The sequence below is a fragment of the Pipra filicauda genome, unplaced genomic scaffold, assembly GCF_003945595.2.
Source record: "Pipra filicauda isolate LSUMZ 115617 unplaced genomic scaffold, ASM394559v2 scaffold36_size6622888_pilon, whole genome shotgun sequence".
NCBI classification, from domain to species: domain Eukaryota; kingdom Metazoa; phylum Chordata; class Aves; order Passeriformes; family Pipridae; genus Pipra; species Pipra filicauda.
Window position 1 is genome coordinate 4689176 of NW_024104498.1, and position 11719 is coordinate 4700894.

The window sequence follows — 11719 nt, forward strand, 5'->3', positions numbered from 1 at the left end:
CTGGCTTATCCCTGCTGCATGCTACATACCTCCTGCCTACCTGTCTCCCAGAGATGGGGACAGAGCGTAAGCAGAAGTGAAGCAAGAAGTTCTCCAGAACCTTAAAAAAATAATGGGATGGGTATTTCCCACTAAGGGTATTTTATAACCCAGTATTTTACCCAGGGTTACTATTGCTGCTATAGCACATTTACATTTAAATACGTTCCATTTGGAGTGGAGAAAAACCTATTTCCTTCGGAAAAGAGCATCAAATGCAATCAGATTATTTATCAAATATTTGTGTCAAGGCAAGAGAGACTACAAATCAAGTAGGGGGAATTACAGATCTGCATTCCAGATGAAGGATAAGCGAGAAGGTATTTGCAAAGAGGAAGGAGAATCGAAAGTCAACAAAATAAACAGAGGACATTCAGAAATAAGAGACCATTCTCCAGTAGTGCAGTAATTCTACAGTAATTCTACCAGTACTGTAGTAATTCTTCCCCTCAGTACCATTACCTGAGTCCTACAAGATCAGGACAACGAACTGGGAAGGGAGGTGCATTCCAATTATAGGTACTTCCTCCTCAAGACAACACGCCCAGAACTGAGGGACAACTCATACCCTCTCTGCCCCTCCCTGCATTTGGATTATTTCCCAACCCTTTTACATCAGGACAATATCAGGATCAAACTCCACATTTATTTCTCTGTGACCAGGACTTGACAAAGACATGTTCACTCAGCACTTTTCAGCATGTGTACAACACCTGCCTTACAGTTTGTAAAGTTTATGTTGTGTGCAATGGTTTTCATTCCACTAGTTTAACATTTTCAGCACTTTCTCTGATTGAGAAAGTATTAACAAACTTCAATGCAGAAAAGTTACTGAAGACAATTCAGTTTAAAACAACTCCTATACATATAAAATAAATTGAAAAAATAATATATATTCCACTTGTTTGGTCTTGGCTTTAAAAAAAAAAAAAAGTAGAAAAGGGATCCCTAATCCTAATTAGTGATCTAATGATTTGCTGCAGCTGGGAGATATATCCTCTTTGCATGTTCACAGTGTTTTGCTGGAGGTCTCTCTGTGATCTAGTCTGTGAAACTCTCAGGGATAAAATAAAGCAAGGAGTTATGGACAAGGTGTTGTCCAGCTGGTTTGAGCTTTGTCTTTAGATCTTGCAGAGAATTATTGTGCTGTTCTTCTGCAGGTACACTGTGCAGGCCAGGAGTTAAACAATGTCATTCTTCTATCCTAGTGTCCTACAATAAACCAGGGGAAAAACAGCAAAACATCTGTGTGGGGAAAAGAAAAATCTTCAGAGCCTACATAATTCATCCCCTTTTCCTGAGGTTTAAAAGAATTTAGCTCTACCCTCTTCCTTTAGATGTCTTTGAAATTAGCTAAGCAATGTTCCCCTTCACCAATCTGTATAGTGATCTTCAGGCTACAGAGGTCCGAAAATTAATCCTAAAATGTCTCAAAATGTACCAGAAAAATGAGTCCGTAATCAGCAGACTGGAATTCATTATGAAGCTATACATACCTCCACTGGAATACTTTTTTGGTAGCTGTAAATCAAACCAGATTAGCATAACCAGCATTTGCCAGCATATCCCTACAATCTGTTTTGGTTTTTCTTACGGCTTGGAAGCCTGTCCCCACATCTAATGCCTCACCTAAACACATTCTGCTGCCATTTCAACCCATAACTACTTGTTTTACTCATGATGGATATGGCAAGCTGACTAAACTCTCCTTGCAGATGCTTTTTAAGACATCTTTTCTCCAGACCAACACCTCAGTATTCCCTGACTGAAAGGCAACTTCAGCAGTTCTGTTTTGGTTTTTTTTTTTTTTTCCTGGGGAAGTCCCATAGACCACCCTGTATCACAGCACCGTTTGGCAGGAGAAAAGGGATGTATTATCATATTCTGGGATCAAATATAGTCACACTTCTTAAAAAAACCCAAACAACCCACCCTCAACCACTCAAATTTTACTGTTGAAGCTCCAAGCTTTTAAGTTCAAAGCACCAACGATGAAAAAAATGACGTGACCCACCTACCAAGTGTGACAGCTTGCAGGCAGGGACAGGATGTCAGAGCTGCCTCCCAGTCACACCTGCAGGTAACTTTTTTAAGCTGCTTTATATATCACCTGCTGATATCTGATGAAACACATTGTATAAAACCATTCTAGAGCTAAACAATCCATTTTCCCCCCAATCCTTACTCTGGGTTTGGCTCTTTTACAGACATTGTTGTTTTCTTTACAGGTCTTATTACACAGCCATAACCTTCCCAGGAATGACAGTATCCCAAACTGAACAAGGTAACTACTGAAGACCTACCTACTCCTCAGCAGAATGGAGAAACTGCTTCATTACCTTATTTAAAATGCCTCTGTACGTTCCAGTGAATTTTCATGACAGTGATGCTGCTGACTCACGATAATTTAGGAACCACTACAGCCCCCAGATACTCCCCCACAGAACTGCTGCCCAGGCAGCTGCTACTTGTCTGTGTAGGCAATGTACCAAAACACAGTAATTTGAACCCATCTACACCAAAATGGCTGAAACCAATCCTATTGATTTCAGACCATTTACTGAATTTGTCAAGATCTGTGTGCTCAGTAAGAACGTTATTTCAACACAGAGAAGTGAAACTACCAAAAAGTACACGATCCAGGACAGAGTCCCTGACGTGAACGTGCTCCCCTTGAACACAGCCGAGTCCTGCCTTTTCCTAGATGTTGTGAGGGAAAGTGCACCTCAACTCCTCAGCATTCTGGAACTTTTCCCAACCCCACAGGCTCTCAGCTCCCTAAATACTGTAGGATACATTCCATAGGGCCCAGTCAACCCGAAGACATGAAAGTTGCCATTAACCTGTTTCTCTACTTTTAACTAGAGTTCAAAGCAGAGGAAAGACGGTTTTGCCAAACTAACAGGCAAGATCATAACACATTCAACATTTTCAGGATGAGACTTCCTTGCTGAGTTTTTTTAAGATTAACATCAAAGGTCTTTTTAGACCATCTCACGTGAGCCCTGATTAATCCCTTGATGATGGGTGACGCATTGTAATACAATGGCAAAACACTCCTCTCTGCTGAAAGGCTGGAGACCTGTTGTAATCTTTACCATACAAACCCACAGCAACTTTGTGAATACTAATAATTTCTGTGCCCAGAAAAATACCATGTACCTCCCTGGCAGACTCAGTCCTTTATTTACAAGTTAGTTTTTCATCACAAACTGAACATGACAAAATTCCAAGAGTGATGCTCATTGCCACATGCTCTGTATGTTGTAACTACACCATGGGGGTCACACAGATATCCAGAAAAGCCATTCCTGTCACCCTAAACCTCTACCCCCATTGCCCTCCTGGCCCTTACTATGCTTGACGCTCACAGTCCACCTAAAACCTAGACCTGACACTGAAAATAAACTGCTCCAAGGGAAATCAAATTAAAAATCTTAATTTCTTCCTGTATTGGAAAAAGTGGATTCCTAAAACCAGGGAGATGTATTTAGACAACATTATACACACCCACCCACCCCTTTCCTTAAGAGTCACCAGCATCACACCATGAAGCTGTGATGCTCCTTTCAGGGGGGAGGATAAAACTGTGTAAAACACTGAACTGGAAGTGATCACAAGATTCAAGGAGAAAAAAGCCCAACCAAACCAACACTGGCATTTTTGTTGGAATGACTATAAATCCCAGAACTTCAGTAACTCCTGGTGAACTCTTGTGTACAACAGTCCCCGGGGCACAAGGTCACAGACTGCAAAATATTTCTTTCTGAGCATCATTTATTGCAGAAAACCTCAGTTATGTTTGGCTGCACTGGTTCAAAAGATTTTTGTTAAGACAGACCTTGGAAGTGCAACTATTTCAGATTAGTCATTTTGTGGAACTGCACACACCAACACTTTGCAGAACTGTTTTGCTGTTTAAATATAGAAAGGTCTAAGTAGTATAAAGTGTAAAAAATTCTTCTCCCCATACTGCTGCAGGCCAGGGAGAAGGCAGGAACTGAAATAGTTAAGCACACTTAACTATTTCCAGTTTGGAGTGATACAGCCTGATCACTAATATCTATGATTAATGAAGCCAATATGCTTCCCTCCCCACTCACTGCCATGCTCACAGCCCTGTGAACCAGCCCTAGAACTCTGAGGTCTGCACAGTGTTTGCACATACATGTATGGGGCGGTGGACACTTAGCCACTATCAATCTCTACCTAAATCCACTCCCAAAAATGTAAATTTATCTTCTGACCATACAGTAACTCATTAAAGTTTGGCACATTTTCAGAGGAACATATTAAGTTACAGCACACAAGTTAAACAACATCCTGGCATTCGTGAAGTATTCTGAGCAGGACCACATTTCTGCCAGCTTCACTGCTTTTCATCAAATCTGAGGAGCAAAGAGCACATGCAGTTCAATTACTCTTGCTGAAACAAAAGCCACATGATTTAGTTGGCATCCTGGTCACTGTGTAAGTGACAGTAAAACGTCTGCTTCCACTGCTGAGTTTGCAGAACAAAAACTAAACCACTCCTGCCCTCTACAAATAAATTAATGTAAAACTTAAAAAATCCCAAACAAAGTTCCTGGTACACACACCACCTCATCGACTGCAAAATTCAGTAACTGTGACCTTTCCCTGGATAAGTTGGAGCAATAGCCATCCCCTCTTTGTGTTTCTACAAAGCCATAAGGAAAACCTGTGTCCATGTGAGCACCTACTCCACTGGAGAGAGGTGCTTTATGTTTCAGCTCTACTGAACAATCAGCCCTGTTCCCACCTCTTCGTACTGACAAACAAACAAAGCACGCCCTGGACTGCACTTCACAACCAAGTCAATTCAGCAGTTACACAACTAACTTCAAACAACTTGTAATACCGACATTAAAAAAAAAAAAAAGGCAACTTTAACTCCTGAGCCAATAGTTTTTGTTCACTTTGTAAAGGCAAGAAGAACATTATCTGAGAACCCACACTCCTGAAGAAATTCACAGATCCAGCATTTTTCAGTATTAAAAATAAGTATCCCACCACCCTTGAAATACTGTTTACATTTCATGAAAATGCTAGTGCATATTATTTTGTCTCTGGTGACTTAATTTCCTAATTTAAAGCAGGAATTTCGAGAGGCAGTAACACCACGTGTACACAAACAGTCCCATCTGTGAGACAAGGTGACCATACCGTGCAAATATTCTCCAAGTAAAGTATTTTTCCTAACGTTCAGAAAGTGTGCACTCCCATTTGATTTGTTGTATTTCACATCTGCATTCTGCTCCTCATGTTTCTGAGACACCCTCAGAAAAAACAGGACTTGCTTTCCTTTAAAATGACATCTGTTCCCTGCATATTTTCCCTTTAGGTCCTCGTATGATATCTGCAATGGAAACTTCTGTGTCATATAGGATGAAGGCTATAAAACAGATGAATATAAAATGCAGAGGCTGCACTTTGCTACTAATAGCTGTAAAAAAAAAAAAAAAAAGAAAAAAGAAAGATAGGGAAGTATCACTTGAAGCCTTTCTATTCTAAATACAAAAATACAAAACTTCAAAAAGTTCTTTTTAAGGGACTTTTCTCTAGAAATTATGAGAAAGAATGCAAAAGGAAAAGCTGCTCCTCTTAAATCTGGGGAATTTTATTTCTTCCTACCACTGCTCTACACCTGTTTCCTTCCTGAGTCAGAGACTGGAAGTTCGAAATACCGGTCTCCAAATGGATAAGCACAGGGAACCTTTCGCTGAAATACCAGCCACAGTCATTCATGAAAATAACATTTGCATAAGCTTTTTTTCATAACACCTAACATTTTTTTATAGAAGCAATGTCAACTCTACAGTAAACTCAGCCTTGATGGCTCCCCAATTATCTCAGCTGTTATCTCATCTCCATTCCCCCCGCTGCTGTTTCCACACTTTGCTCAGGCACTCGCAACGTTTCAGAGTATTATCAACATTACTAACACTTGTGTCACTCACACCTCGGGGGCGGGGAAAGGCAGGCTGACCTACCTGGTCATGTTAACATAAAAAGATTTTTAAGCAACCCTCTTCAACCATTCCACCATTACGTACAAGGATTTAAATAGCGACCGTTCCTCTAAAGCTGTTTAAGAACTCGAAACTTGTGCAGACACCCACTGACTGCTCTAAAATCGTTCCAGAACAGCTCGTTAATAAATTCAAAGTCTCAAATGGCTCTCTGAAGCGCTACCTGCATTCTGACAGAGTCCAGCCACAGCCGTTTAAGCCAAACCACGCAAAACCTCCGGCCAACGGGGCACAAAACACACCGGACGCACAGAAATAACTTTCACGCCGCAAAGAGCCCCCTCACGCTCGGGCCGGGCGCTGTTTTCCTGCGCGCAGGCAGCGAAGGGCACCTGACAAGTTTCCCAGCCCGGCTGGCAGCGGGCAGGGCGAGCCGGGCCCCGGCCGCCCGCAGCACACGTGTCACTGCCGGCCCCGACCGCCCCTTCGCGCCGGGGGAGCCGGGAAGCGCGGCCCGGGAGGAGCCGAGGGGAAGCGGCCGCACTGGTTTCGTTTCCAGCCGGCAGCGGGGTCGCCCCGGCCCGGCCCGGCCCCGCACTCACCCGCCGCCCGGGCCCGCCCCCCCCGCCCCGCTCCCGGCCGACCCCATGACAGGAGCTGACCCCCGGCAGTGTCAGCGCTGCGAACTTCCCCGCTCAGCAAGGAAACAATACACCGCGGAGCCCCGGCCCCCCACCGCCCGGCCCGGCCCTGCCCGCGGGGAACCCGCGCTGCCCCCGCCGGGACCCGCCGCGGCCGCGGGACCGAGCGCGGGGGGGGTGGGGGGGGGACCCGGCCTGGCGGGAGGCCGCTCCCGGGCCGCGCCGAGCCCGCGGTGGTCGCGGGGGGCGGCGGGGAGGGCCGCGGGGCTGCAGGGGCCAGGTGAGGGCGCGGGGGGCGCGTGGGGCGCGGCGGGGGCGGCGCGGGGGCCGCACTCACCGGGCGGGCCCTGGCGCGGCTCCGGCGGCCCCACAACCATAACAAAGCTCTGCCCAAAATGGCCGCCCGGCCCTGCCCGGCCGGGGGCCGGAGGGGGCGGGGCCGGCGCGCGCGCGGGGCGGGGCCGAGCACGCGGAAGGGACACGCCCCGCCCGGCACCCCCTCGCCCGCCCCCGCCCCGTGCCGCGCGCCCCCCGCCCCGCCAATCACAGGCGGTGCCGCGCACCGCCCTCGCCACCGCCTGTCGGAAGCCGCCGCAGACTACGCGTCCCAGAAGGCCACGGGCCCCCCGGCGCACAGAACGGCCGGGCGGCGCGCTGCGAGGCAGGCTGGGATCTGTAGTCCACTTGTGGGAGGCTGGCCCACTGCCGAGATGCTTAGAAAGGAGGAGCGGCCGCGCCGCCCCGCAACCCCGCGGGCGGCAGAATCCCCTGTTGCTCCTCTGCCAGACCGACCGCGGCCCTCGGGCTGAGAGCCAGCGGCGCTGCTGCCCTTGGCTCAGGTTGGGCCTTCCTCGGGCCAGCGGAACACGATGGGCCGCTCCCGTTCCCGCCCGGACCGGCAGCGCTGAGCGCCGCCGGAGCGCTTCCCGGGGCACCGGAAGCCACCTCAGGGGGAGCGGGCGGGGGGGCGGCAGTGCGGGCGACTCCCGCCCGGTGCCCGTGGGCAGCGGGGCTCCTTCCTCTTTCGGGATATAAGGCTTCTCCTCTCCCCTTTCCCTCTGTGCGGGGACTTTGGCCGTGCGGAGCCGCCGCCCTTCCCCGGAGCAGCAGGACTGGGAACTGCCTTCCCCGGTGAGTGTCATCCGCAGGGAGCTTACCTGCAGCTTGGGATGGGATGGGATGGCCTTTCCACTCCTTCTTTTGTTGAAGATCGCTTTTTCCTCATGTGAGGAATTGCTCGTTTATCAGCTGTGCGCAGCCATTTATCCCTTGAAAAGGAGACGATCCATGAAGGGGAAGCCGTCACCTATTCCCTGATACTCCGTTCATTAACCAGAAACTGTTCTTGCAACACTTATTAAAACTTTACCGCTTCAGTTCATAAAGCTGCCTGAAACGAAGCACGTACAGATTGAGTACATATATTATATATTTTATAGCTTATTTTAGAGGAACAGAGAAGAGAAGGCAGCAATAAATTGCAGAACAGAACCTAATAAATCAATAGGGAAAAGATATTATTTGCCAATGAGGTATTTGCGTGGAGTTCCAGGAGAAATGAAGAAACATATATATATATATTTCTTTAAAATACACCTGTAAGAGTCGGTAAGCATCTGATAAGTGTAGACTTTGGACATAAGACAAACTCACCTATTCATCAGTTTCAGACCTTCTCCTGAATTTTTCTGGTTTTAGGACGTTGATAAAACAAATATGTTTCCTCTCATACAACGATGCTGCTTCCACACATCTTTCAGAGTAAGTTACTGAAGCCTTTCTTTGCTCTCTGTTTTTATTTAGAAGTAAAATAGGAAAAGATATGAACTGCAGCTTTGAAAAAAAAAAAGGTGGGTTTCAGCTGAAGTAGCCAGCTGTTTTATCAGTCAGCTCTTCTGGGAGAGCTCCTGGTTCCTACAGCACCTTTAGGCAAAGCTGTTTCTTTTATAAAATGAAATTTTATTGTCTCAAGGTCGTTTTTCCTCTCACTTTTTGATGGAGCAGTGAGGGGATAGTAGTTATTGCTGAGATGACCTTGTCCTGCTTCTGCTGAAAATTATTTTACATTTTGTCCTGAAAGGGACTGATATATCTTAAAAGTGCCTAAAGAACACGTGTGTGGGGGGAAGGATGGGTGGGTGTACAAACCTTTTGCAGTGAGTAAAGGTTTTCTTACTCACTCTGGAGAGCCCAGTTGCTCTTCATCAGCTGCATGGGGTACCTTGGTTAGTTCAGTTAAAAACACCTGAAATCCAAGAGCAGGGACAGCTGTGATGTGACCTGACCTGGAAAACCACTTGGTGCAATATTCCATAGGTGGCTGAGGTAACTGCAGGTCTGTAAGCCTGCATTGTGTGGTGCTCAGGACAAGTTTTATGCTTGCAGCTCCAGAAGTTAACGGGTCCCAGGCTGCTGCTCCGTGCAAAGAATAAGACAACTTGGTCTTCCCTCGGCCTCTGGCTCCGGAGGGATGTGTGTCCTCTCTCAAGACCTCCAAGCCTCAAACCAGCATCAGTTTATGCAACCCAGCTCCAGGCTTTTCACACCTCTCTCCCCGTCTCCAAGAAGAAAAAGCCTCCAGAATCTGAGACAGAATCCGAAAAAAGCAAGGAATCCCTGAAGGACGTTCCCAAGCCGGCCCTTTACCTGAGCCTGGGGGGGCTGGTTCCCTTTGTGATGGCACCACTGGCCATGGTCATCCAGGGCACCTACTACCCTGAGGTGGCCTTTGCTCAGGTCACATACGGTGCTGTGACAGCCTCTTTCCTGGGGGGAATGAGGTGGGGCTTTGCCCTTCCGGAAAACAGCCCAGCCAAGCCGGACTGGCTGAACCTGGCTAATAGTGTCGTTCCTCCTGTGCTTGCCTGGCAGGCCTTGCTCTTCAAGGATGCCACCTTGGGAGCAGTGATGCTGGTGATGGCCTTGGGGATAGCGCTGCATTATGACATTGCCCTTCTTCCCCCTTACCCGAGAGGGTTTAAAAGACTGAGGGTGTGGGGAACAGTGGTGATGGTGTTATCCCTATTGGCCACTGCAGCACTGAAGCTCATTTTCGAGGTGCAGAGACTTGAAGGCAGAGATAAATGGCAGAACACAAAATAATAGGGAAAAGATATTGTCTGCCAGTAAGATATTTGCATGGAGTTCCAGGAGAAATAAAGAACTGATTTCTGCTTAGAAGTGATGATGGCAGGGATCAAGATGCTTACTCTCAAAGCAAACTTGATTTTCCTACTGACTTTCGAGCTAGTTTAGGAGGGAAGGATTGCAAATAGCAATGACTTCCAAGGTAAATGGGAGTCTGTCCTTATCCATGGAATAAGGAATCACTCTTTAACGAGATATTGCTGTCATAGGAATTTCAAATGGAGATTCAAAATGATGTGGGTATGAATTGCTGTAGGCTGAATTATTAAAGTATCTGGTTTAACTATAATGTGTGATCATGTTCTGAGGTGGGGAGGTCAACTGTGTGGTCATAAACAGTAACAAGGTGAAAGCAGTTCTAGTTTGGTGTTTAAAGCAGCAGCAGCAGAGAACTGTGCACAAGCACATCCATGTTCAGTTCCTGTGTTCTGGAACAGGACTCCTATTTCGCCTGAGAAGGTGCTGAAAATCACGGAATCATTTGGGTTGGAAGGGATCTTAAAGATCATCTCATTCCAACCCCCCTGCTGTGGACAGGGACACCTTCCACTAGACCAGGCTGCTCAGAGCTCCATCCAGCCTGAACACTTCCAGGGATGCTGTGTGAGGAAGTGCTCTGCAGAGTCAGTTAGAAAGGACAGGTGAGGTTTGTTTGCAGGGCAAGCCAAGGTCAGCACTCACCTAATTTGTGTCATTCAGTTGCTGTGCTGGAGTGGGGAAAGCTGAAGGGGGAGCTTTGTATCTTTTGACAAGGCACCAGAGAAGACAGAAGGTCAACTTCCTGCTCAGGCTTACTGAAATAAAAAAGGATAGGTGGGCCACCTGCTCTGAGGTTTTGTTTGGAATTAGGGCTGCCCAGCAAAGGAAGCTGCATGCAACACAGCCATGAAGATCTGTCACACTCCTAAATTAAAGCACTGCAAACTGATGTTATACACACAGACAGAGGTACAATAGGACACAAGGACTCCAGTGCTGGCACTAAGGGATTAGGTTAAGGGATTGAAAGTAGTTTGTGTCTTGTCCCTCCTAAGAACCCGTACATTTGAGCACCCAGAACAGGTACAGATGCATTTGTAGTCTGCAAACCCTCCATGATGGGCCTGTTACTGAAACCCCTGCAGAAGCAGATGGTTTGTACTTCAGTCTTCCTAACACATCATTTAGTGGAAGAAGTCATGTGGATTCTCTTCTCTAGTCTCAGGTACCTCTAGAAAGCTATGAAATTGTATGTGAGCATGTTTATTGTAAGCTTTTAATTGTAAGTCTTTAAGTACAGTATAATATGCAAGAAAGCTGAAAAGTGACGTCCACACACGGTTTTAGGACCAGATGATCCTCGTAGTGGTTTAAATCACTAACCTTTGTTGTTCTACCCGGACTAAAGCACATATTGTCACTTAAACTTTGTTCATTCTGCAAAGAACAGAGGTTTAAGAAGCCTGCCTGTCCTGGAGGTAGAGCCACCTTGTATGATACTGCTGAAACAGCAGCTCTGTACATCACTTTTGCAACCTGTCAACTTTTGTATGTTAACAGCATCATCCCTCTGAAACAAAAATATACTTCATTGCTCTCTGAATATAAAGGAAATAAAATTGAGCTTACGAACTAAAATGTTTTTTTCTGTTCTTTCTCACACATGTCATTGTTTAAGATGGATCCAGAGTAGAGTCCTGCCTTTGGCTGGATTCAGTGAAAGATGTGCTGAGTATCAGAGGCCATAACCAATCAGCTTCCAAGTTCCATTCAAACATGATGGAATCAGCTACAGAACCTGGAGAAGGTAACTCCACACAACTGCAGGCTCCCTCAAGCTCCATTAAACCAGGAAGTTTAGGGGTAGGGATCAGAAGTGAACTCCTAGTTCCCAAACTAATAAAATACAGCAAAGGTATTCCT

At 46.6% G+C, this 11719-nt stretch overlaps 2 protein-coding genes across 2 annotated transcripts in view; one reads left to right on the top strand and one right to left on the bottom strand.

Annotated features, from left to right (window-relative positions):
• GPBP1L1 (GC-rich promoter binding protein 1 like 1) overlaps positions 1 to 7098 on the bottom strand; it is a 30355-nt gene extending 23257 nt beyond the window's left edge. The window contains exon 1 of the mRNA XM_027747149.2: positions 7008 to 7098. The gene's annotated coding sequence lies outside the window, so the exon portion shown is untranslated. The remainder of the gene's footprint in view (positions 1 to 7007) is intronic.
• Positions 7099 to 7366: 268 nt separating this feature from the next.
• Positions 7367 to 11434, top strand: TMEM69 (transmembrane protein 69). The gene is made up of 3 exons (XM_027747230.2): positions 7367 to 7801; positions 8369 to 8431; positions 9056 to 11434. Exons 2-3 carry the CDS (start codon positions 8387 to 8389, stop codon positions 9770 to 9772), a joined length of 762 nt encoding a protein of 253 aa, XP_027603031.1. The 5' UTR covers positions 7367 to 7801; positions 8369 to 8386; the 3' UTR covers positions 9773 to 11434.
• The last annotated feature ends 285 nt before the right edge of the window (positions 11435 to 11719 follow it).